The sequence below is a fragment of the Notothenia rossii genome (assembly GCF_949606895.1).
Source record: "Notothenia rossii genome assembly, chromosome: 11".
Lineage (NCBI taxonomy): Eukaryota > Metazoa > Chordata > Actinopteri > Perciformes > Nototheniidae > Notothenia > Notothenia rossii.
The window spans coordinates 20,163,725-20,191,035 of record NC_136910.1 but is presented as its reverse complement, the minus strand read 5'-3'; the positions used below and the strand labels follow the sequence as shown (position 1 = coordinate 20,191,035).

At 39.8% G+C, this 27,311-nt stretch overlaps 1 protein-coding gene and 1 long non-coding RNA gene across 4 annotated transcripts in view; one reads left to right on the top strand and one right to left on the bottom strand.

Moving 5' to 3' along the window:
* Positions 1–27,311, top strand: part of LOC307024102 (corticotropin-releasing factor receptor 1-like) — a 113,161-nt gene that overhangs the window by 11,864 nt on the left and 73,986 nt on the right. Inside the window, exons 3-4 of the mRNA XM_079657928.1 lie at positions 1,068–1,127; positions 1,466–1,591. Of these exons, the coding sequence (XP_079514054.1) occupies positions 1,068–1,127; positions 1,466–1,591 (186 nt within the window). The remainder of the gene's footprint in view (positions 1–1,067; positions 1,128–1,465; positions 1,592–27,311) is intronic.
* Positions 992–27,311, bottom strand: part of LOC307024108 — a 30,824-nt gene continuing 4,504 nt past the window's right edge. For 2 of the 3 annotated variants that reach the window (XR_013803835.1, XR_013803836.1), the window contains exons 2-8: positions 23,548–26,649; positions 21,950–21,998; positions 21,699–21,854; positions 21,521–21,613; positions 21,073–21,139; positions 3,371–3,561; positions 992–1,612 (exon numbers count right to left, since the gene is read on the bottom strand). This is a non-coding gene — a long non-coding RNA (uncharacterized lncRNA). Of the gene's footprint in view, positions 1,613–3,370; positions 3,562–7,527; positions 8,135–21,072; positions 21,140–21,520; positions 21,614–21,698; positions 21,855–21,949; positions 21,999–23,547; positions 26,650–27,311 lie in introns of those variants that run through there. The other variant, XR_013803837.1, reaches the window with a different exon arrangement.

Genomic DNA, 27,311 nt, shown 5'->3' with positions numbered 1-27,311 from the left:
GGCTTGATAACATCTTCCTTGATCAGGTATTTCCTGATTTAAATAAGGAGACTATCAATCTTTAGGATCTGTTTCATTTAGACAAAGGTCTTTATTAAACTCTACATTGAGCACATTTGTAGATGAAAGGAAAAACAAGCTTCGGTGTCGATTGGCACTGGAATTGAGTGTAAAAAAAAAGAAAAGTATTAAAACAAAAAAAACGTCCTTCTGGTAAAGTCCAAAATATTTGAAAATTAAGCGTAAGCCAAGAGCTATTTTCTCAGTGACGAAAGCTCCTCCAAACTATAGAAGATATAATTAAACCATTTTCACGGGCTGAGTCATAGTTACTAGATATAAAACTCCCATTAAGACGGCCAACAAGTCAAATATAAAACTGTGAAAGTATCCTGACTGGGACTATTGAAACGGAATTTTAATGTAATGGCATTTATTACCCAACACTGGTCATAAACGTCTTATTTCTTTTGCAAATTCTCCTTTTAAAGGTCATTGTTAAAAGAATAACAACTTTATTAATGTAGACATAATTGCTTGGCTTAAATAACAAGCAAAATCACAATCAGTTGGAGAAAAGTAATTCAGTAATAATTATTCTTTGTCAAAAAAACATAAAACATGTCCTTTTAGGCATGCAAGCAAACCGATGTTGTGGTTTTGCTTGTGGGGGTGTTTCTAAAATGTAAATGTTGCTTTTGATTTATTTCTCACCACAAGCAGGTGTGAAAACATGCTTTTGCAAAATAATGTGAAAGCATGAGACTGAGGCGTCAACTTTGCCCCCAATAACAATCCTTATTTCCGGATCTTTTTTATTTAAGTCCTCTTGAGTTATTGCAGAATTAATAGCCTTCCCCCCAGGGGCATGTCTTCATACATATATGCTGCTACCGCCTTGATATTGCCCAGGGAAAGGTCTGTCACCAGTGTTTACCGTTGCCCTTTAATGCTCACCCTTTTGTAGCTGTTAAGCTGAATCTAATGAGACTTTCATAGCCCTCCTTTCAGTATGCAAACAGAGATTGAGGTTATTGATGATTCTCTTCTTCCATCTTGGGTTGCAGTACAGTCGCTGGCCGCCTCCTGGAACCAGACCTTGAGCAACGCCACAAGCCAGTGGAGCGGTGAGTGTGTGAAACTGATTACCTACGCAGTTACTACAGTACAAAGCACAATTGTTGTGTTCTACCCCACGAGGGAAACAAGTTTGATCCAAACTCGTATTATAAGTACTTACATCAAAGAGCTGAACAGGGCTTGAAATAGATTTGGCGACTTTCAGCAGGAGACCACGCTCAGGAGTAATCATTAAAATGTGTGCACACAAACGGCTTAATCAGCTCCAGGATTTATTGCCAAGATCATTGGAGCATTGTCAGGATTCCACCATGGGCTGTATGTAGTCCCGAGCCATGTTAGGAATGCGTGTTTGTGTCTTTACATTTCTGTCCTCACACTTCAGGCCCGGGGCCCTCCTGTGACACCTCCATCGATGGCATCGGCACCTGCTGGCCCCGAAGCAGCGCGGGCCAGATGGTGTCACGACCCTGTCCCGAGTGGTTCTACGGTGTCAGATACAACACCACCAGTAAGTCTTCATTGTCATCTCCTGCCAGAAAAACAGAAAAACAATGGATTTAAAGTCAGATTTAATTAGACTTCACCCCCTTCCCCCCCTTTACTCGGCTTCCCCTTGGGCAAATCCTGTTTACACAATTGTTTATACAGAAATTAGCATGAGCATACAAACTAGCAGGAGACACAGAATAAAAACAACATGTGTAAAGTAGGACTGCTGTGGATAATTCACTGTGAAGTGCGAGAAGAAAGAGTGTTGATGCACCGAAGACAAGACAATGTAATAACGTAACCAGATGAGTGATTACAGCGCCCGGTATCATTTTACACACATTTGTATCATACAGATGCAGGACTTACTGATGCCTGTTGTCTGACCGACAGGTCCGCACGCACTCTCCAGCCGAAACTCTAATAAGCATTCATTCACAAACTAAATCAGGAGACCTTTAACGTTTTACGTCCGGTTCGCTCTTTTGTTCCTCGCTGTACACAGCTCCAGTTTGGGCATTGGCCTGTCATCAGATTGTATTTGTTGTTGCTGCTGCAGCGGAAGTTTAGTACAATTATTTTCGATTAAATACTCCGAATCTCCACCCTCCATAATTGCACTTGCTTCAGTTGCTCGCTACTTTCTAACGGCGGTGAGAATGGTGCAGTGACGTTATCTATCTTCTATCGATTAGATTTATGATTCGAAAATTATAAAAGTAGGGTAGACATGTGGATATTATCCGACTGAACAAAACGTGCATTTACCTAACAGGTTCGTTTTCCACTGACCTTTTTTCGAGCTATTTTCCAAAATCCTATGGAGAAATCCCATTGCTATTTTGTCGAGGGAAACCGAGCGCAGCTTACTTCCGCTTTTTGGGACGCGTCACTGCACCACTAAATTGATGCGATTTGATTGGATTGCGAGGCAAGGGAAGCCAGCCGCCTCTGGCTTCCCTTGGCATGGCCCCGACCAATCACAGGTTGGTAGGGGCATGACGTGAACCTCATCTGATTGGTCAATCCCTCCATTTTTTTTCACCAAGGGAAGCAAATTTCGGCTGGCCTCCTCTCGCAACAGAGAGTGCAATCTACTGTTTCACCATAACATCTAGAGGGGCGCTGTTTCACTCTTTGTAAAATACTCAATGAGAATGGGGGAGAGACGGGCCGGCAGCAACACACAACAAAGAATTTCCGAAACTAAACGAAGTGTTTTTATTTATTTATTAAAATTATAACTACAATCCGAAAAAACAGGGGAAGCCTGGCTTCCCTTGGCCTCCAGGAGAAAACGCCACTGTTGGTGCTATGTTTTACAAAGAAATCGGTTTTCAGCAGGGTGAAATTAATATAGTCTTTAGCCATTCTTGCACCAGTGCTCCAGGGATTGCAGTTAGTCCTTTCTCCACTTATACCAACAACAAAATCATGCTTTGTCATGACATTTTATACAGATATTTATAGTACACAGAGGATGAATCTTACTTTTCAGCTAGTCAAACCATGAGGTCAATATCTGTTATTTAGAGTGAAATATCTATTTTTTATTTGGTAAAAACCTTGTCTTCACTTACTGATCGTTCACTGCTACGGGCCAGATATGTGAAAGTGAAACTATCTGAACATAGGTATACATAGGCAGCTGTATTCTCTGGGAAATAGAAGAATCGAATCAGGACTCGCTATTCAATATATAATTAATCGGATCATTATTAGCATCAGCATTTGATCTCCTTTGTCGACTTGCAGCCTAAATACAAAGATAACTCCACTCCTCTCCTATCACTCATACCTCTAATAAGCCTTGGTAGAACTAGTCCGAGTCATAATAGGGTCCAGAACTGACTGAAGACATGTGGAACAGAGTACAGGCATGGTTCCATGTACAGGAAACTGGAACTTTGAACAGGTGTTTTCATCTTTTCTGCCTGAAGATTCACTACTTCTTGATCCGGTGTTTGATGTGGGCTGGCATGATGCTTTCTGGAGCGATGAATAAAGAAAACAAAGAAAACATTATTAATAATTGTAATGATAGTAACAACAATAATATTAGTATAACTATTTACATAGCGCTTACACAATTGCAAAGTGATTCTCACAACAACAATAAAGAACAAAACAATATCAACAATAAAAAACAAAATATTATGTTAAGAGACAAAGAAATTATAAACATTCTGAGGGGCCGACTGCAAAAGGTAGACTCAATGGCTCTTGATGACATCAATGAGCAGTCCATATAGATGCTGTTGTATAAAAATAAATAGAATAGGTCCAGATTTCTTCTATTTTGTGTTGGATGATTTGTTTCATTGATTGCTGATGGATGTTAAGATGTGTTTTACAATTATAACAAAAAGATTATTGTAATTGGAATCAAAAAGATGGTATTTTTTAAATCTTTTGTTCCTTCTAATTTGTTATTATTTTCTAAATAACACACTGTTATGCTTGTTTTTATTTATTTGTTTAATTCTATAATCTCTGGCTTTTTTGGCGTCCGTCAGGAACTGAATTTCAAAATAAAGATAACCGGAAACAGACGTAGCATAATTGCGATACACAGCCACTGAACTGATTACCCAAGATCCTCAGCTATGGTTTAAGCTCGCTGATTGGATTTTTTAGCCGCAATGCATGTAGGGAAATGGTGTTCATGCCATATCAAATCCGAAAAACCTTTTTTCTTTATTCCGAGTGTTTTTGCTTTTCTCTTTGAAAGTCATCACATAACGACATTGTAATACACGGTTCGGCTGCATTACATATTACAGATCTGCCGTAGTTCTTTATTTATAGAGCCCTGATGAGAAGACCTTTGGAAAAACTGGAAGTAATGCAGCCGAAATTGAATACGTGACGTGGATCATAAATATATCAACAATTAAACAACATCTTCAATTTCTCTTCACAAAATACGTCTCCTTGCAGTATCAACACTAATTCGGCTGACTTTTACATTTGATCTAATTAGTAGATAGGTTATATTTAAACCATAACGGTGCACAGTTGATATAAAAGGACTTTTTAAAGATATTACTGATTTTCTTTGAATATAAGAATGTAAATACTTAGTCTGAAATAATATAGCAATATGCTTTAAAATTATGTGAAAACATGAATAAAACTACACATCTTCAGATGTTGTACATACATAAGTGTCCTACACTAATAATACAAAGTTATTATGGCTGTGTGTCCCTTGTGTGCACCGCCTAGTGCAGGGGTGGCCAACCCGCGGCTCTCGAGCCGCATGTGGCTCTTTGCCTAGTTTCATGCAGCTCTTCAGTTCACATCGAGTTGTATATGTGTGAGTTTGGGGGAGAGATACTGACTCCTGACTAGTGTTGCACGGTGTACCGATACTTGAAAGGTATACCGCGATACCCTGCCGTTAAAAACGTTACGATTCCTCCGTTTCATTCGTATCTGTACTTTAAGAATGACAGGGGAAAGTACTCCGGTGAGAATGCGCCGTTTTAATAAGAGCCGTGTGTGTTCATCGCTCTGCTTCCAATCCCTGCACTGCAGCCGTGCCTGCAGTCCCGCCCCTTTCAAGCACGCTCAAGTGCCTCCCCTCTCTCGTGCACGCGCTAGCTGCCAGAGCATAACGGCCCGTCCACACTACAGCTTCGACAGCTTCAAAAACGGTTTCCAACGCGTCTGCCCATTCACTTTGAATGGGATGACGTCACGTTGCCTCGCTTTTCGCCGAACTGAATTGTGGGTAGCAGAGCGGAGCTTTCCTGGCGTTTCAGGCTGCAAAAGTTGAGCAATGTTCAACTTTTGAAGCTTCTGAAGCTTTCGGTGGAAGCGTCAGCCAATCAAATCATATGCCAGTACAAGCTCTAGCCAATCAAACCGCTGCTTGTGTGTCAGGGGCGGGAGATTCATGTGATTGGTTGTTGGTCGAGCTTCAGACACGCACGCCGGCAAGCTTTTTTTGAAGCTGTAGTGTGGACGGGCCGTAATGAGAAAACGAGAAGCAGGGCTGCAAGTGGGAGTGCAACTGCCGCTGCGCCTCGGCTTGTTGACAAAAAAGACCCCAGAAGCGAAATTTTGATGTATTTGAGCTATATCTCTGAAAGTGAGGGCAAGCCTATACGGACACCACGAGGCCTGTCTGTAAGAAATGTATTAATTTTATTTCATATGAATTCTTGTCATATATTTTATTTATTGTTCTCATTGTTATGGTTATGGTTCTGGTGTGAAATAAAGCACACTAATTACATTTAAGACTGTTTCCCTTTTTTAAAGAAAATATCGAAAAATAATCGGAATCGTAATTCTTGACTTGGTATCGGTATCGAAACCAAAATGTTGGTATTGTGACAACACTACTCCTGACAGTTAAACCTGATATTTAGTAGGTCTGTTAAGTATTGAATGCTGACCATTCTGACGTAATTTGGCCGGTCAAAGTTGTTTGGGCTCGGATAAAATCGCTCCGTTACTTTCGTCCTGTGTTACTTTCGTCCCGGCTGTCCCTACGTGTGTATGTGTGGTGTCAGGTGTCAGTATGAGAGGATGACAGCGCGTCTAATTTTGATGTGGACCAAGAGCCAATCACAATAATGCCTGGATGCAGAGAAACAATCACCTTTGAGGGGGGGGAAATCTATCGTTGATTAAACACTATTCAGTGTTTCCCCTACCATTGTCTTGGAAGGGCGCCAACAGAGCCCCGCGCCATAATCCACAGCTCCTCTATCTGCTCCAGAGGATTTAAAAAATATATATCCCAATGCCACAAAAATGCATCAGTGACGTGGTTGAAATCTTGTCTCCAGAAAACAAAAAACTGAAACAAGTGGTATCAGTGACTGTGTGTTTGATGTGGCTCTTTGCAGTAACATAGAAAAAATGTGGCTCTTAACCTCTGACTGGTTGGCCACCCCTGGCCTAGTGGTTAAAGCACGTTATTGAATTATTGTTTTTACGTGTTATATTCGATGAAAAAAAGATTAAGAGTACATACTTTCTTAGGGGGAAAGTAGAAGGTCAATGATAGAAATATAAAAAATCAAGAAGATACTATAAGTGATCTCTACAATAAAACTTTTTAGTGGAGGATGTACAAAGATATTAATAGGAGGAGGTTCAAAACAGAAAAACGAATATACCTTTATTTAAACATTAAATAATACTTTAGATTAAGGTCTTATCTTAATAAGAAAAAAGCTTTGGGGGTATCAAAAGATAAATATTAAGCCTGCCAAAGTGCTTAACGTCTAATATATTGCTTTCCTGCAATGTTAACTATGTTGAAGCTAGGCATGGGCGGTATCATTTTTTTCATACCGTCATACCTTGCTGACATCATACCGTGGTATACGGTATATGACGGTATCAGTCCCAATTTAAGGGGTCATTTCTCCCCCAACATTTTTTTTTACTCACTATATCAACAGCCCCACCAAAAATATTTTCCACCAGCCGCCACTGACGGTATGACTTGGGTCGACTTGAGTGAGGTGGCGTTCGGCGGCAAATAGATGTTTCGAACGGTATATTATATGTTCGGTGTAAAATGCAGCCCGAGCCGGTAGACGCTCGCAAAGTGCCGCGACGTGCGCGCAAGTGCAAAACAAGGGCTGCATACATGACACATTGTGCAAATGGCACATTTTGAGATCGGATACAGGACGCATTTGTAGATGTCCGACGTTTTTTCCATTGTGAGCTAAGTTAACAATATATCATCATACATAAAGATTTTCCGGGAGTAAATACTTGACTTATTGAATAAAGTTTGCTATATTCACTAACTAGTTTGGAAATATTATTCCGTGCATGTGTTAAAAACCTTATTTCCATTTGATTCATTGGATAACTCGCGTGAATGTTTAGCACGTAAATGCTTTCGTTTTTAAAACCGTCCGACCTCGACTACAAAACCATCAACCAGTTGCATAGGATTAAAAAATGTCAACACTCACTCACCCCGTCTTAAACATTCCCAAAGAAGTGCCTCTGTCTCTCGTTGTGCTGGATGAAGTCACTGGCGACGAGTAAACCCAAAATACTCCCAAACAGGCGCAGAGGCATTTTTCTTTTTTACTAGTTGTCCGAATTCGGGGCCGGCAAATGCTGCCGCCATCTTGCCAAGCTCAGCTCTGTGCTGAGTTCTGAGAGCGGGAAAGACAGACTGCCCTCCCCTGCCCTCTGCTGGCGCGTGCTGTGCATTACAACCAATGTCGTCCCTGTCAAAACTCCGTGTCAGTGTAATAGAATGAAACGGATCTGTGATTTGGCGCACAGTCTGTGACGTCACGGTATTGAAAATCATACCGACGGTATTTCGAAATACCCTGGTATACCGTAATACCGTCATACCGCCCAAGCCTAGTTGAAGCACTTATTTTAACTGATATTATATATATGAATTATTCTCTTATGTATGTAGATAGTATAAGGAATGTGCAGAATATGACAGTTTACTGGTGGAGGTAAACACACATATTGATAGATGTCTTGTAATGCACTGTTGAGGAACCTCAGCTGCGACCCAAGTTTTTCATTCATTGCATAACTACACTATAGTTGTGTATATGATATGTCAATAAACCTTAGGAAATCTTGAAAGGGATGTGCAAAATAGCCATTATACAGTCTTTAATTAACTATTAGTAGAGAATAACGAGTAATGAATATACTTTATTACTCGTTTCCATTCATGTAAATTGCAGATAAATGTTTAGTCTTCTCAAGCACCAACTATCAAATATCTCTCCTGATTGTTGGCACTTGACAATCACCTTCCCAGAATTGTACTCAAGTGTGACTAAAGTCTGATTTAAGGGTCGTTTATATTTCACATCATTAATCAGAATCTGCAAAGTAACTCAAATAAATGTAGTTGAGTAAAAATACCAGGTTAACCTCTGAATTGTAGTGGAGTAGAATTAAAAAGTAACAATGAGCTGTCATGTGGGTATATATTAATGCTGCGCATTATGGACACAAGCGATTTTCACCCATTTATTAATTATATGTTTTACATTTGATAACACCAATGTGTTTAATACTGGCAACTTGTAATTGTGGGAAAAACGAAAAAGTTCAGTAGAGACGTCCCATAGAACATTTTGCGAAACACAATAGCCAGCATGTGTAGTTCTGGGGGGGCGTTCGATTCCAGTTTTGAATAGTCTGCCGTGGTTTCGTTCCATTTCAGACAGCTGTTTGACGCTCGGCGTAACCTTGGCGCACTGCCACTCAAACATCCAATCCCAGAGCTTGAAGATTAATCACGGGGACAGTAGTCCTAAACGATAGCTGGGGATTATGGGTAGTGTATAAAACTCACTTAACACCATATCCCTACATGCATTGCGGCTAAAATATCCAATCAGCGAGCTTAAACCATAGCTGAGGATCTTGGGTAATCAGTTCAGTGGCTATGTATCGCAATGATGCTCGAAATGTCCCTTATAGGCCTACGTCTGTTTCCGGTTATTTTTATTTTGAAATTCAGTTCCTGATGGACGCCAAAAAAGCCAAAGATTATGGAATTAAACAAATGAATAAAAACAAGGACAATTGTGTGTTATTGGTGGTGAGTAAATAACAGTGTGTTATTTAGAAAAGGATAACAAATTAGAAGGAAAAAAAGATTAAAAAAAATACAGATTTCAGTATTCTGAGGCTCTGAGCCCCATTTCTTTTCCTCACAGAAGACAAAAAAAGTCAGACATTATATGATTTAAAATAAAAATAATAATCGTGGCTTGATATTGAGTAAGAACATTTTTTTATAAACCCCACAGCTTCCGGTCTTCCAAGACCCGAATGTACAAAAAGACGTGCTGCAGGCACGAAACATACTACAAACAGAAATACATTGCTTTTAAAATCGTTCTGTGTGTCACGAAAAAAAGGGTAAAATTGTGTTGGTGAACACGAATCAATAGATTAAATGTTGTGACTATAACACGAAATGCCGTGAGACTAGGTTGTAACACCAGCTAAATCCAGCTAAAACCAGCAACCATCTTAAGCTGGTCTATGCTAGTTTTTTCAGGAGTCCACTGCTAGCTTGCGCCGCTTTATCTGTTATCTGCATTGGTTACGTCACGTAGCACTTCTGTTTAGCTTCCACTTTGCTTTGCTGTTTACTTCTTAAAAGTAAATGTTAGCATGCTAACATGCTAAACTAAGTTGGTGACTTGGGAAATAGTATGCTCAACACTAGTATGGCATTGAGAATGTTAGCATGATGACGTTAGACTTTAGCTTGTACTTTTTGCCAAACCACATTTATTTAATCAACTTTGGAATCCTCAAGAGTGTTCTGGCTAGGATAGGAGCAACAGAGACCTATTATCCTCAAGCCTAAAATATAAGTCCAAAACCCAAATATACTTAGATTACTATTATGTGTAACAAAGAACATAATACGTAACTCCTAATTTAGTTCTTTGTAGTTGGTTCTCTTTATTTGGTGGAAATTCACACCAAATCACACATGCACACTACAGCACATGGTGAAGTTTAGCCTCCTGCAGCTACTTCACACCATTGGGATAGCAGTGTTGTGCAACCAATGCACGGGTCAAGGGCACCTTTGTAGTGGACGACTACTTATATTATTTAGAAATATATATATATATATATATATATATATATATGTACAATTTATACTTGTATGTGACCCATCAGAGTCCCTGAGAGAGAATTTCAGAATCTATTGACACTTCAAACATTTTCCTCACACTTTATTTCAATTTGTATCACCATAACGCCAACTTGGATGCATTTCTGATGTGTCAACCTGTGTCCATGAAACATTTTCAAGCATAATGTGGACATACCAGTGATAATATCATCGCATTACACTGTGACATATTTATCTCTGGAAGAAATGAAAGGAAACTGAGGCCCATTCCCAAACCGCCTCCTACACCCTACCCCTACACCCTACCCATCTGTTTGCGCGTTCACGCGGAGGGTCCCCCATATTGAGGGCTGTTCCAAAGCAACGAGTGTGAAGCAGTGTGGAGGGGGAGTGGGCTATCAAGCCCTCAAACAGCGAGTCTGCAGCGGTGCTGACTTGAGACCGGTCTCTACCTGACCGGAGTCACGCTGTGTGTGTCCGTCAGGAAACACGCTGTTTACAAGTGGTTCCAGCAAACATCCACTGATAAATTGCGATGTTAACAACCTCATGATAACCTCATGTTTTGAAATTAGGATCATACCTGTGTTTAGTCTAGAAAAAGGTAAATGTGTGCATTTTATTATAAAGTTGTGTATATTTACAGACCATTGCAAAAACTAAGAAACTTATAAACATCAGGTTTAAAACTAAAAGAGCTTTGAATCACAATGAAAGATGTTTGGAGTTTTATTTGAGTCATTCATTTAAACTTTTTGTCTTAGAGATACTGATTTGAAACCGTTGTTACATACAGTTACGGCATTTCCTGTTTCTGCCGGAGAGAGGGGAGGCCGTCCCAAAGCTTGCTGCTGTATTTACTCCCTCCATCTAACAGGAGGGAGCCTCGTTGAGCTGCGAGTGTGGCTACAGACGGAGTTCACTCCGTCACGGAGGGGTAGGGTCGAGGGAGTGGTTTGGGATTGGGCCTGAATCAGGTAGTGTTGTCATGGCTGCGTCGTCTCAAACAGCAATGATTGACGGATGACCACCTAACCTTTTCCTGTTCCATTATATTGAGATTAATCAGAATATGACAAACAGAAGATAAAATGAGTCAATATGGATTTGTTTCTTTCGTGAGAGCAAAATGGATCTGCAAAAAGCATCAAATCATATTTAAAGATGGAACAAACGTTTTTGCGGGGTATTTTTATATAATAAAAGCCTAATGCAGAGTTGACAGGCAGATTGATTTTTTTATTTTTTATATTGTAACTTTATTCTCATAAAATACCGAAGTTTTCCCCCCCAATAATACTACAACTTTATACTAAGTAAATAATACAGCTTTACTTCCGAACCTCTTAAAGAACTAGATATGTGGGATATGTTATGAATGTGTTTTGAACATAAGCAGAAATATCGCTGAAACGCACAAGTTATTATGTGCAGTGTCATTACATTACATTTAGCTGACGCTTTTATCCAAAGCGACTTACAATAAGTGCGTTCGACCAACAAGATGCAAACTTGAAGAAAACATAATCATATAAGTACATCAGATTTCATAGAGCTAAAACATTTCAAGTGCTACTAAACTGGCTATAGATAAGCCAGTCCTTTATTAGTATATAGTGTTTTGTTAGTAATTCTATCGATCGAAGTGGAGTCGAAAGAGATGAGTTTTCAGTCTGCGTCGGAAGATGTGCAAGCTATCTGCTGTCCTGATTTCAATGGGGGGCTAATTCCACCATTTTGGAGCCAGGATAGCAAACCCACGCGTTTTTGCTGATGGGAACTTGGGTTCCCCTCGCAGTGCGGGTGCAGCGAGCCGTTTGGCTGATGCAGAGCGGAGTGCACGTGCTGGGGTGTATGGTTTAACCATGTCCTGGATGTAGGAAGGGCCAGATCCATTCGCAGCATGGTACGCAAGTACCATTGTCTTGAAGTGGATTCTAGCAGTTACCAGAAGCCAGTGAAGGGAGCGGAGGAGCCAAGGGTCAAAATGAATTAAAGGCGTTAATGTGTCCTTGATGTGACTAGGTGCTTTATCAACACACAAAAGAAAAGACACAAAAGATGAAGGGAAGAATAAATAGTGCGTAAATGTGTGTTACAATAAATTTTAAAAAATCGATAAAAATAAGAATGTCTTATATATATATATATATATATGTATTATATACCACTAACCATTAACCTTTTTATCATTTTCATTGTCATCTGGTGCCGGAATTCAGTTTTTCCGTTACATAAATACAGACATCTTCACCATCACATTTTGCATAGAAATTCATCAGAATGCAGGGGAAAAAAAGTTTGACACTTGGGGGACCCCACGACCCATGATTTATTAACCCCCCCCCTACGGTGGCAGACCCGTACAAACGCGCTAAAATGACCTAAAACTCTAACATTAGAATAAACGCATCAATATAAAAACACAAATATGCCAAAACACAAGGTCAGCTAAATTAGCTAGCTAGCTAACAGCAGATCTGTAGTAATATCGGTAGGACTTTTCATGGAGGACGACCACATTGTTAAAATGAGCCAATTAAACTTACATTATAGGTACGTTTCCATTGACACTGAAAGTTGGCTTTTTAGTGTCCACATTTCCTTTCTGCTTTGAGCTTCTTGCAGCATTTTTTGTTTTGCAGCATTTTGTATTTGCAGCGTTTAGTAACCGTTGTAACGTATCTACCCCTGTCGGCCACCGTACAAAACCAATGTTAAAATAAGACATCTCCCTTATCAAAAATATGGATCTATAGTCTCGTTTATTCACTTACGACACTGCAGCACTCTGACGGTAAAACAAACAAAGCACAGTAAACAGTACATTTAGGAGATAAAAGCAAATGTGTTACCTGGTAATTTATTATTATTATTATTAATTTTATTTAAAGTGTAAATAAAAAAACCCAAAGGACCCTGAGTATCCACATGAGAGAGAGAGAGACTGAGAGCTGGGTAATAATTTTGTTCACTGTGAGGTTCCATTCCCCTTCAGGATTAACATAATCTCCATTCGAGCGCAGACTAAAAGGCCTAATAAAGCCCAAAAAAGGCCTCCCCCACGCTGGCATTACTACAGTGTATTTATGCCGATGAAAATCTTAGGTCACAGGCTTCCCCAACAGTGCAACAAAATATTACCGATAAACAGAAAAATATATTGCAAGTAAATAGTAAATACAAAAAGAAAAATAGTTTAAAAAAGTGAAATAGTGCAATAAGAGTCTATATGCAAGTTATTGGAATGATATATTAGAGAAATAGATAAATAATTACTAAGTAGCAGATGAATGTTATGGATGTTGTTTCAACAGTTTCAACAGTTCAAGTGTTTAACAGATGTTGGGGGGATGCTAGTGGATCGCCGGAGCTGTTAAATTAACAATAACATGCTTATTGTAGTTGTACTGTAAGTGCACTGCCTTGCGGCCTGTAGCACCATCCTTGAGCATATGTGTGCGCTGGACCTGTATTTTACAGGAAAGGAGTGAGCAGAGTTGTCGATTGTTGTTCTGTTTTCTGTGACTATCTTCCTCACCCTCTCAGACTTTCAGTTGTGCGCGCTACTAAAGAGACGCGCTACCATGGGAACCAAACAATGGTGTAGCTGTATTAAAGTCAGAGTAGAAACAGTCCTGATAAAATCTGATTTTGTCAGAAATCGGGAGAAATGCGGGAGAAATATGACCCTGGGAGGTAACCGGGAGAGGGCTATGAAATCGGGAGTCTCCCGCGAAAATTGGGAGGGTTGGCAAGTATGCTGGGGTGATGGGGGTCTTTTATAATCCAGAGGGATTTCTTCCTGAGCTGCTGGGAGTAAAGGTCCTCCATTGATGGCAGTACTCCATGGATGGCAGCTCCGTCTCTCTGTAAAGACTTACGATCGAGGGCGGTGCAGCTGGCGTACCAGGCCATGATGTAGCCAGTCAGGATGCTCTCTATAGTGCACCTGTAGAAGGTCAGGATACTCTCTATGGTGCACCTGTAGAAGGTCAGGATACTCTCTATGGTGCACCTGTATAAGGTCAGGATGCTCTTTATGGTGCACCTGTAGAAGTTGCAGAGTATCCTGGAGTCCATATTGAACCTCCTCAGCCTGCGGAGGAAGCAGATCCGCTGTCAAGCTTTCTTGGTGATGGTGGTGGTGTGAAGAGTCCATGTCAGGTCCTCAGTGATGAGTCCATGTCAGGTCCTTAGTGATGAGTCAGGTCCTCAGTGATGAGTCCATGTCTGGTCCTCAGTGATGTGGACACCGAGGAACCTGAAGCTGCTGACTCTCTCCACCGTGGTCCCATTGATGGTGATGGGGGCGTGACCCTCTTTCTGCTGCTTCCTGTAATCCACAATCAGCTCCTTGGTTTTGCTGACGTTGAGATGGAGGTTGTTATCCTGGCACCAAGATGTCAGGTTTTCGACCAGGTACGCTGTCTCGTTGCCGTCTGTGATCTGGCCGATGACGGTCGTGTCGTCAGCAAACTTCACGATGGTGTTGGAGCTGTGTGTGCCCATGCAGTCGTGAGTGAACAGGGAGTAGAGGAGAGGGCTGAGCACGCAGCCTTGAGGGGCTCCGGTGTTGAGGATCAGGGTGGAGGATGTGATGTTTCCCACCCGCACTGCCTGGGGTCTGCCCGTCAGGAAGTTCAGGATCCAGTCACAGAGGGCGCTGTTGAGCCCGAGGTCTCTGAGCTTGATGAACAGCTTGGAGGGCACAATGATATTGAATGCTGAACTGTAATCAATGAACAGCATTCTCACATATGTGTTCCTCTGGTCCAGGTGTGAGAGGGCAGTGTGGATGGTGAGGACTATGGCGTCGTTTGTGGACCTGTTTGCTCTGCAGGCAAACTGCAGGGGGTCCAGAGAGTCAGGGAGGGAGGAGGTGATGAATGATTTGACTAACCGCGCAAAGCACTTCATTATGAAGCAGGTGAATGCTACTGGGCGGTAGTCGTTGAGGCTGGTGATCTTTGTCTTTTTGGGGACAGGAACGATGGTGGAGTGTTTCAAACATGTGGGGACTACAGACTGCAGCAGGGACCTGTTGAAGATGTCTGTGAACACCTCTGCCAGCTGAACTGCACACACCCTGAGAACACGGCCAGGGATGCCATCAGGTCCAGGAGCCTTCTAAAGGATTTACATACATCTGCCCTGTTTAAAACAAAAGGGCAGGGCTCCTGATCCTTCTCTGCACCCCCAGCCTGGCTGCTCTCAAAGCGAGCAAAAAAACTGATCTGGGAGAGATGTGCACGCAGACACTCCCGCAGCACCCCCCGCTGCTCCTTTGTAGTCTGTCATTGTTCCACATGTTCCGGGTGTTACAGCCTTTGAAGTCAGATTCCACCTTGTCTTTGTACTATCTCTTTGCACTACTGATAGCTCTCCGGAGTTCATACCTAGAATTCCTGAATCTCCAGCTCTGTGTGAGATAGTGTGCCCTTTCAGCTTGGTACGCACCTTGCTGTTTATCCAGGGCTTTTGATTTGGGAATGTTCGGACAGAAACCTTAGGTACCACGTCATCGATGCATTTCCCAATGTAGCAGATGACCATATCCATGTGTCCTCAAACACACTCCAATCCGTAGATTCAAAGCAATCCTGCCGAGCTGAATCTGACTCCTCACTCCATCGCTGTACTGTCCTTGTTACCGGTCTGTCCCGTTTAAGTTTCTCCCTGTAAGCAGGCAGCAGCAGCAGCGAGATGTGGTCTGATTTGCCGAAGGGAGGGCGAGGGAGAGGGAGAGCCTTATATCCATGTCGAAAAGGAGAATAAACATGGTTCAGAATGTTTCCCCCGCGCGTCGTGGAGCTGATGTGTTGGAAATCTGGCCGTGAAGTCTCGGTCTTGTCGATAATCCCAAACAGCTGATCGAGTGCCGTGTTGTTGTCGGCGAGCGGTGGAATATACACTGCTGTAATCACAACAGATGTGAATTATCTCGGCAGGTGAAAAGCACGGCATGTGATCATAAAGTACTCTAAATGAGCGGAACAGTCAGAAGAAATAACCTTCACATCTGTGCACCAGTTGTTATTAGTCATTACACACACACCGCCACCTTTACTTTTCCCAGAGTTAACTGTCCGGTCCTGGCAAAAAATAGTGAATCCGTCAGGAACAATGGCGGATTCCGGGATAGCGGGGTTGAGCCAAGTCTCAGTGAGAATTAACACGTTACAGTTCTTAATGTCCCGTTGAAAAGCAATCCGACTTCAGAGTTCATCTAGTTTATTTTCAATGGATTGAACATTAGCCAGAAGAATACTCGGAAGAGGGGGTCGGTTTTCTCGTTTCCTCAGTGTGACCAGCAGCCCGGCACGGGACCCCCGCTTTGTCTTCTTCTTGCGTCTCTCAGGTAGGACGGCAGGAGGCAGCCATGGCAAATCTCCATTGTCTGTCGTGGGTTATTGACCACAAAGTTTCTGATGTGAAGAAGTTCATCACTGCTATTGTATAGCAGAGTTGGTGTGGTCGGCTTGCATGTTGCGAACCATGTTAAAAGCAAACGGCAAAAAATAAATATACACAAACAAAATACGAAAAAGGGCAAAGTTGGAGAGGAGCCAAAAGACAATGCGGCCATTATTATTATTATTATTATTATCAGTTTTAATTATTATATTAGATGGTGTGATTTTTACTTAATGAGGATTAAACTCCAAATCACTTGCTGTTATAAAAGTGACTTACTTTAAGGTGTATTTTCAGAATGATTTCATAATTATGAAACATTTAGTATTTTTCACAGATGAGGCAGGAGAGGCAAAAACGTACTGCACAAAGGACTATCTATGCCAAAGGTATTGAAAAACACTGTGACTTCAGAGAGTTCTCTTCAAGGTTTTGTATTCATCACTGAGCTGAAAGCACAAGTTGTTTGTGGGGAGGACACCTAATGTGAAAACAAGATATGGTTGTGTGAGTGTTCCTATTCACAAAAATGCTATACAGCAAACTCTTAACAGCACAAATTGTTCTGATGAAGCTCAGTGAGCAGCCAACGGAGGGGCGCTTACAGAAAAAACACATTCTCAATCAGTTTTTTATTATTATTAGTTTTCACTTTTAGCCATTCTAACAGCGTAGCTCCGTGGGTCGTTTATCTCACCGTATGCGGAATGGATTACTAAATGTGATTTATTAATAGACTAAATTGACTTCGCATGGGACTAATACATTATCATTAGAGGTGATTCTCTTTTTACATGTAAAATCTTAACATTTTAATTTGTAAAGTTATCAAATATATGTAATGGAATATATAATATTTTCCTTTGAAATGTAGTGGAGAAATGTAAGGCAGCATACATTGAAATACATACTATTCTTGGTTTTCTTTTTACCTATTGTTAAAGATTGCAAAACACATTGACAAGCTTCTTAAACATATAAATAAAAATAATTTAGAAATAAATAAATAAAAATAATAATTTCATAAATAAATACATAAGTAAGGACATACATAAATATAATATTAATCAACAATAAATAAAGACATAATAATAGTCATAATGTTTATACTATTATACTATTTATACTATACTATTATTAAGTATTATTAAGACTTAAGCTCATGCATATAATGATTAATTGTGTATTCACCCCAAATTACTCGCAATTGCAAATACCTACCATGTCTGCTTCTCGGCTCATTTCGACACATTCTAGCTACAAAAATGTTTTCAACCAGACGCATATGTTAAATATTATCAATTTTTATAGGAAACATTCCAGTTTGTTTTACAGTTATAAGTCAGAGGTTTTGCTGAGGTGTTGAAATGAAAGAATTGCTTGACAGGCCAGAGTCTTCCCCTCAAAGAATGTGAGGGCTGAAAAGGCGATGACCAACTAGTTTCCACTCCATTTCATTTCTAACTGATTCACTGCCACCAGGAGCGAAGGTTACCATTAATCCCTGTGCTTCTATTGTACTGAGCTGATCCATTTGAAAGCTTTCTTATTTATTAGATGAAACAGCTCCAAAAACTGGAGTTTGGGGGTTACTCTTCATGAATAAAAGTGTTTTTGACGCATCGTGCACACAGAATTATAACTAGAGGAGGAATATCTGCTCTCAAAGTATCTTTCTATCTGAAAGACCATGAAAGCAACTTGTAAGGTTGAGTGCAGCTAGATAGAATCATCTGAAAATATAATACATGTATATCCTGTGTAAAAAGCATCTGTATACGCTAAAGACATTTCAGAAACCAATCCATATCTGGGAGGCTGATATGTATAACTACTGTATATCCTTGGTGTTTGTGCCCGCTTCTACTACTACCACTACTACTAATGCTACAACTCAAAATCAAACTTTTGTGTATATAGTGCGTTCATACACAAAAGGTAACACAAAGTGCTTCACAAACCCATAAAAACAAAACCCATAAAGAAATACAATAAAACACCACATTCATATAAAATCAACTTTTTGAGTTAAAAACAAACCAGATAAATAAATAAACACAGGCCTGAATAAAACAAGAATACTGTAAATAAAGCTAAATTAAAAGCCAAATAAAAATTGTAGGTTTTGAGTAGTCTCTTAAAAGTATGGACAGGAGTTTAGCTCCCATAAACTATAGGGCTCAATTATCTGGGGGACCCTGGTTCAAATCCAGCCTGAGACCAAGTGTTATCTCCTCTGTCTCCCCCTTTCAAAACTGTCGCTTAAATAAAGTCACTGGTGACCCAAAATAACTCAAAAGTATGAACATTCTCTGCCGCACTCAGGTCTTCTGGTAAGCTGTTCCACAGTCATGGGCCGTAATAATAATACAATACGCCTCACCATGTGTCTGTGTCTTCACTTTAGGCATAAGGCCATTGCCAGCAGACCTGAGGGTTCTATACTGTATAACGGCCCGTCTACACTACAGGCATGAAAAAATCTTGAAGCTGGGCGTGTCTGAAGCTTGGCGATTTTTTGCGAGCAACCAATCACATGAATCTCCCGCCCCCGACATACAAAGCAATAGCAATGTTAAAACGAAGTAAACTGGATATAAACTCTCCAAACAGGCGAAAAAACGACCAGTTTCACCCACTGTCTCTGCCACCTCCCTCCATGCCTGGTTCCTCCGGTTTGTATCCCGGTAAATAGTTCCGGTCGTAAAGAACCGGGTGATTTGCTACCGTAATATCTCGTTTGGAATATGAGGAAATGAACTGCGGTCTGGCTCTCCCAGCTTGCACGCGGTTTGATTGGCTGCGCTTGCACTGGCGGGATTTGCATAAACGGGATTTCATTGGCTGATGCCAAGCATCGAGCCTCAAAAGTTGAACATTGTTCGACAGGGTTGTTGAACAAAAGATCCAAGCGCGCACAGAAGAAATCTGAGAGCAGACATTTCACAAGCGCACAGAAACAGCCTGAGTGCGAGGAGAAGGTTTTAAACTGGATTACAGGAAATCTGTAAGCAGAAATATATCTGAGTACAAGCGTACAGTTTGAGCAGAAGCGGAGCAAATCTAAGCGCAAGCAGGCACTATTTGAGTGTGAGGACAGGGTTTGAGGGAAATAAATACATATTCTGAACGTGAAATCAATAAAGTATGCTCTCAAATTTAAAGACCACGCTGTTGAATAAAGATAGGGAATAACCCCCATATGTATTCCAATGTGCATCACATAGCAGCAGTCACGTCCGTGCGGCTGATACTTTCTCTCGCTTTCCTTCTCATACTGCCTGTCACTTTCCCTCTAATCTTCCTGTGGTTATTGTTTCTCTGTTTTTCTCCCGGCCGTTTTAAAAACATTTCAGGCAAGTAAAGGTTGAAACACCGCTCTGTGCCGCTGCAGAAGGTAGTGGACTCGCGGGAGCGAGTAGAGGACGCGTGAGAGCGCGCAGCTGGCGGTCCGCACCGGGGCTCAGTCTGCATTTCATCCAACTCTGCATTAACGAAACAATTTCACAACAGACCCTGACAAACTCACAAACACACAAAACAAATGATTAAAATGAGTGACTTACTTTTCCGCCGTCAAAACACTGCTTCTTGAAAGACTCTTCTTTGCAGATGAAAAAATCCTTCTATTTGTCCCGATGCAGAGGATGTTTTGTTTGGAGATGCAGGTCCAATTTATTCATTTTCAAGCTTTCGTTACTGAGCACCTCTCCACATAAAACACACTGAGGCCGCTCCTCTCCATTTCTAACAGCTTTTGTGAAGCAAACGTTTAAAAACTCCTCTTTGTATCGTCTTTTTGCCATCATGTACGATCGGGATTAATCAACAGACAATAAACAGACAGCGCGAAAACTTTCGCGGGGGACACGTCAGAGCTGATACAAATACAATCTTTTATTTTTAGTTTATTTGTATTTAGAAAATTAAATCATTCAATATACAATGCTATATTGCATAATTTCATTTTCAAAATAACAAATAAAATACAAAAATTATAAAAAAATATTATTTGCAACGCAGCCATCAGCTCTGACGCTGTGTGTGTGTAGCAATGCATTTAACTGGCGACCCAATCAAAACGGGTCCGCGACCCATTTTGGGTCGCGACCCTGAGTTTGGGAAAGGCTGCTGTAGAGACACAAAATACTTGAACATACAAATGAACAACACCAAATTGAGCTCACTTTCTACACTCTTTGATGATCTACCTCCTACCTAGTTTGTTTTTTAGTCTATGTATTTTGGCAGAGGCTTGGTTTGGCTGTATCTTCATAACAACCCTCTGGATAAACTCAAATGAATATTTCATTTCCAGAGTATACTGAAGATTGAAGCAATATATTAGTCCAAGAAGCATCGCAAAGCCACATCTTTCAGGTTGTGGAGCACAATTGTCTCCTCGACCACAACTGCCACATTGAAGATCTGCTGAGGAAAGGCATCCCATTCACCTTCGTAGCCTATGAGTAGACCAACTTGCATCACCTTCATGGCTTCCTCGAGAGTGCCTCCATGAGCCTTAAAAAAGGAGAAATAAAAGTGAGCTCAGTGTACTACAAGTACTTTTTCTCTACAAAGCTAATTAAGAGGCTTCTGCTATAAACATAGAAGCTAAAATCTACAGTTCACAGTGTAAAAGTGCAATGTGATGGAACATCATTTCAACTGCCTCTCTTTTCACAGTTTGAGCTTTATATTTATTTATATTATTTAATAGTTACGTTTTCTTGCTGTTTTTGTTTATATTAAATGTATCATTCTTTATTGCAATTATTTTAGTCAAATTAAGGTAATTGTAAACATTACTTTTGAAGGAAACTTTGGGCACAGGGCGATTTGGGTTGATTTATGTTAAAATGTACAATTACATAAAGTAATTCAAGACAGTTATGATCTTACATCACACATCCTGATGACATTTTCCTGATTTTCGCCAGACATGTAGTGTGATAGTCCCAAGAGAGCAGCAGTCCTCCTCCTCTCATTTGTGTCCTGCAGGACAACAAATGCAGTGGGATATAAACATTTGTAGTAAACAAATGGTGGCTAAATTATGGTCATCAGCATCTCCACTTACATCTTTCTCAAGGCAATCCAAAAGGCCTTTTAGTGCCAGCTTCTTTCCAGTCCTGGATGCACCTTTGTAGACCTCCAGCAATGCCAGGCCATCAAGTCCATCCAGAAACAATGAAAGCAGGTCCGTAGTGACAATTCTCTGGAACTCTGCCTGAATCTGAGGAGACACAGACATATAGAAAATATTCTACCAACAGTCTGCAACTGTGCATGTTGCCTTCTCATTGTAACTGGAAAACCTGCACAACTTACAAGTCCACTTCATCCAGTTGCAGCAAAACGGAAATCTTTGAAAATCTGTCTGTAATAGAGAACACACCTTTAGGTACATTATGAAGCAGGCCTTAATAAAGTAATAAGAACTGAAAACATGACAAAGAATAAGATGCACACAATTACAACAGTCACGTTGCCCATAAACTATAAGCCTTGGCTTTCACAATTACAATATTATCCCTGAATTCATGTGATAACGACTTAAACAGTACTTCATTTAAATAAATAAACAACTTGAAATGTTCATCTTTGATTGATGAGGCATATTCAATCTAATAGATTCATGGGATGCATGTAATAATAACAGGGAAAGGTTAGTGTGCATCCACATAGAGCATTTTTGTGTCTACGTGCATGCCAAATATATCAATGAAAAAACTATTATTTGTTTTAACCAAACTTAAAAGAAATTGTACAATGGTTGTAATTGTTGATTATTTGCTTGCAGTTATTTTCCATAGACTATTCAGTGGATTATTATGTTTTTTTTAGTAATAACTTGACTACCTCTGAAAGCAGAAGTTTAGGAAAAATTATTGTTCATGTATAAATATTATTTATTTTATTATAATATAAATATCTAACAATTACAACCATTGCACATCTTATTTATTATTGTGGGTGAACAGTAACCTTTTCCCTGTGTTATAATTACATACATCCCATTAATTTATTAGATTAAATAACAATAATCAATCAAAGATCAACATTTTTAAGTGCCTTGAGCACCGACTGTTCCCAATTCTAGAAACGGCTGATATTAAGACACTTCAGTAAGCAAGTCGCAGAACGAAATGCATTGTGGGACATGTAGTTTATGGGCACCATAGTTCAATAAAATAAACTAAATATATTCCATCCTTTTCTATAAAATATTTTCTAAAAAGCAGAAATACAAATTTGTCTCCATTTCAAGAGTGGAACATAGCATTTGTACACAATATAAATGCTATTTCAGAACAGAGTTAGCATTTTACTCGTTCAATGCCGCGAGGCACCCCATCTGTATCTGGGCAGGTTTAGCGTGAGCTGAACCAGAAAAACGTTGCAAGGATAGAATCACTTTAAGACTTGCTCGGCCTTAACAAAAAACAATCTTCAAGTCCCCTATACTTATCCACAAATGACATCCATTTCAAAGCCATGGCGGGGGCTAACAAGCTACAATTCTTAGCCGAACAGAGAGCCGGGACACGGCTAATTACTGGCAGGAACACACACAACCTCACCAAAACACGTTAATTTAGCCGAACAGAGCCGGGACACGGCTAATTACTGGAACGAACAAACAAAACCTCTCTAAATTAAGCTACAAATATAGGCAGTTACCATTTAAACCTTTTAAAAATTCATAAGCGTCATACATAAGAGTAAGAATACTTGAAACTTATTTATTTAATAAAAGTTTAGATAATCATAATCCTGTAAAGTTAGCTTGGTTAACTGACATTTTCATGACACTGCCCTGAAATAAAATCTCTTTTATAAACATTCAAACACCAGTTCGGTGTGGATTTAACTCCATTTAGCTACTTTTCGTTTTGCCTGAAACCATTAAATATGCAACCACTCACCTGACTTTGCCTGTCCGTCAGTGGTTCATCAGCCGAAATCACTGTCATATCGCTTCACAAAAACGTATTCATCCGCCGCTTAGCTTTTCGTAGTCATCAATCTGTCCGGTGGAAGTTCTTCTTTTGATAATGGCGAATCAAACTCTGTGGTTCACTTGCTGTATATCGTAAAAAAAAAAAAAAACTCATGTCCCTGTTAAATGCATTCAATTAATGAAAACAACTATGAGACCGGGACTATTTTCACCGGGCAGGAATATGTCAACACTACTGCCATGTTAAGAGGCCATGGAAAGTTTCAGAACATTATTACACATCACAACTCACTGTTCAGTCAAATTGACTTCATAGAATGTAGAGGTCATTGAACTGGCTTACAGAGCTGAGTTGAAATAATAACAACTTATGAAATTAAGTAGAAATTGCATAAATTGATATGTTAAGTGAAAGTAACTTAAAGACAAAAGTTTCAATAACTTAATGATCAAATCCTTTTTTACAGCGGCTCCATAATATAACTGGCAAAAATGTAAGAATTTCATGCATCGGCCTACAGTGGGAAAATGGTTTAATCTGTTGGAATAGAGTATAAATATCAAATATCACTACTTTTCTTCTAAATGAAATGCTGACATTACAAAATGCATGGTTTAATGTAATGTAAACATTTACATTATTATTATGATTATTTAATATATAAAGACTATATTTTCAAATGCTCTTCAAAGCAGTTTCTGTCAACTACGATAGGCAACATCATTTCTGTATTTGTGAATGAAGCGCCATCTCCTGGTTAAAACCTGAAATTGAAAATCTGGCAACGCCCTCTTGGAAAATAGTGGGAGGGCTTAACATTCCTCTTTACTGGTTTTAGGCAGGTCGTAGGCAGGAAGCTGTAAACTGGAGTCTGAAATGAAGTGCTACATATGTAGGTCATAGGTTGAAAGCAATGTGTTGAATGCTAGGACCAAGACCATTAGGAGCTTTAAGAACCAACCAGAGTATTTTCAAATCACGACTACTCCTTTTAATAATAGTCTTGCATAACTTGACCCATGTCCAGAGCACTTTGTCTTAGCTGGCTCCACATATTATCACTCTGGCATAGTGGAGAAACTCACCTCGGCTCTTTGCTTTTTTTTATTTGAACCAATCAAGATGATTGTGGGCAGAGCTAAACAGTGCAAATTAGATAGCAGAGATTGCGTAAATGGAGGAGAATGGCTGCCAAAATGTACGCAGCAAATGGCAGGCTTACAGAATAACCATCTGCAGGGAATACTTCAAGAGTAATATGGGTGCAAGTTGGATAAAGCGCCAACTGCCTCCAGCAATAAAAAAAGTGTGGTTTTATTGGTACTGACTTTTTTAGAAAAAAATAATAATTCTGGATTTATGTATGACATAAACCATCACGGTTCCTGCTGTTATTTATAGGCTATTTATAGTTGTAAACTGGTCTTTCAAATCTGCATGGCTCACAATGTCAAGTGCCCCGAGTGTGGGAAAACAGAGCATGCACCAAGCCGCTGGCAGTGAAGCCGCATGGGAGAAATGATCCCCCGGGGATTTGTTTCAGAATATGAATCTGAATCTTATTTACACAACAACTAGAACTACAATTATAACACTTGCATACACATTGACATATAGAAACATGTTGGATATTCTGCATTCTAAAGTATTTTTTTATTTGAATGATTCTATGGAATAGAAGAAGAGCAAGTCCTATATTTTACTAATGAAAAGAAACAATACAAATAAGTCACAGTTGTTGTATCCCCAGACCAACAAGGTGTCAGTGCTGATCTCAGTAAAGTAAAGGGGACTAGTAGTAGTTGTACTAGTAGTGTAAGTTATATACGGACAATACTAAGTGGCTTTGGAGGAAGATAGGGGAGCACGGTGAGAACAGAGTGGGCACTTAAAGGCTGAGTGGATGCTGCTGTCTTCTGATCCAGAGGGAGATTACTGCAGAGTTCAAGTGCCCGAGAGCAAAAGTCAGCTCCCCTTATTATTCCGAGCTGTCGGTACGGAAATAAGCCCGAGATCTGAGATGTATTTCAGCGGCGGATCAATTTCAATGCAAAGAAAAAGATTTCAGAGTGAAAAAGGATCTTAAATTGGAATCTGAAAAGAAGAAGGAGACTGATGTAAATTCCTTGTTTCTGCTCCAGTTACAGATAGCAGGGTTCATGAACTGAACTGAAAACCAGAAATATCAAATCTGCTAAGAAACAGACCTAGCCTCATTGAGAACTGCAAAAAGAAATGTCCCCTGTGACTGTTATTCTATAATATATATTATAATTCTAGATTATTATTACTCATGCATGTATGTTAACGCAGGATTTTGGTTTAGGTGGAGCTTATAGGCTATTAAATAATCCACTGATAATTTCCTCCATTCATCAATTAATTGTTCTTATTATAAAAATAGGGGAAAAAGGGATAAAACTGACAAAAATACCCAAAGCACAATGTGACTCCTTCACAATGTTTTGTTTTTTCAAACCTCATAATTATAGCAAATGTTACAATTATAAAAAATTATTAAAAAGAATAGAAGTTGAACCATGAAATGTTGACAACATATTTTATAAAGTCGCGTATGTTAACAAGGGATTCAATCTGTGAATGCAAACACTAAAAAACTTTAGGCTACAAATGAAATACATCTTTGCATGACTTCAAAGCACCACCCATAATCCAAAGACAGACAATTCTTCTGATGTTTACAAGTATCAGTTAGCCACATGTTAACAAATGTGTCTATAAAGACACATAGATGCTTTAGAAATATGGGATTTTGGTATTAACTGATATATTTTCTAGCTCGGAAAAAACCATGAACATCTCTTAAGCTTTTATTAACCAAAGACCTTCTTTCATTCAGGAGGGATTTACTCGTTTTGATTAAAGGAAATGTTTTGACACAAGATGATAGAAATGTGTATCCTTTTCAGCCACTCCATAATGATATCACTTATCTTCAGGGGGAGATGCAGCTGTAGGTAGAAAGGGATGGACCACCCTGGGGTCTAGACACTGGTTGTGATGTTGATGGGGTGGAGAGGAAAGCGATAACGCCTGAAAAGGCAGCTGACAGCAGCAGAGAGGAAAACAGGTTTAAAGTTTGACAACAGCACAATGACTGTTGGAGATTGTGGCAGCTGGGGGAGCAAGAGAAAAACAATGAATAAACATTAAGCTTTTCTTTCTGTTTGAACTAACATTGAGCTTCATTTCAGCCCCTAACTGAAAACCCATTCAAGAAACCTATTGACTTTCAAATTAGGGAACCGGAAGTGCAGAAGTGCTGACTTGTGTCCTGGTTTTACCACTCAGTCCTGCAGCACTCTATTGTGTCCGAGGATTGAAAGATTCCCTGCCCTGCAGTAGCAGCACTGTGAAGCAGCCCTTCCATGAAGTAGGTTATAGGTGCCAGGCCAGCCTTCTAAAATTAGATTGTGACAAATCCTCGACTTAAAGGGATATGTTGGACGTTTTAAAGCGGGTTGTGTGAGGTACCTTTATAGTCAATGTTTTACCTAAAGTAGATGCTTTGGACATGCTCCCAGTTGAGAGAAGCAGAGAGGAAAAATGGCATGGAAGAAATGTACTGCTGTGGATAGGGGCAGTAACAAAAACAAATTCCCCAATCATTATTAATTTAATTTAAGTGCATGTTATGTTTAATGAACAAAGTATTATCTCTTGGGAACAAAGATAATAATTTCTGCACACAAAATAATAAATATCAC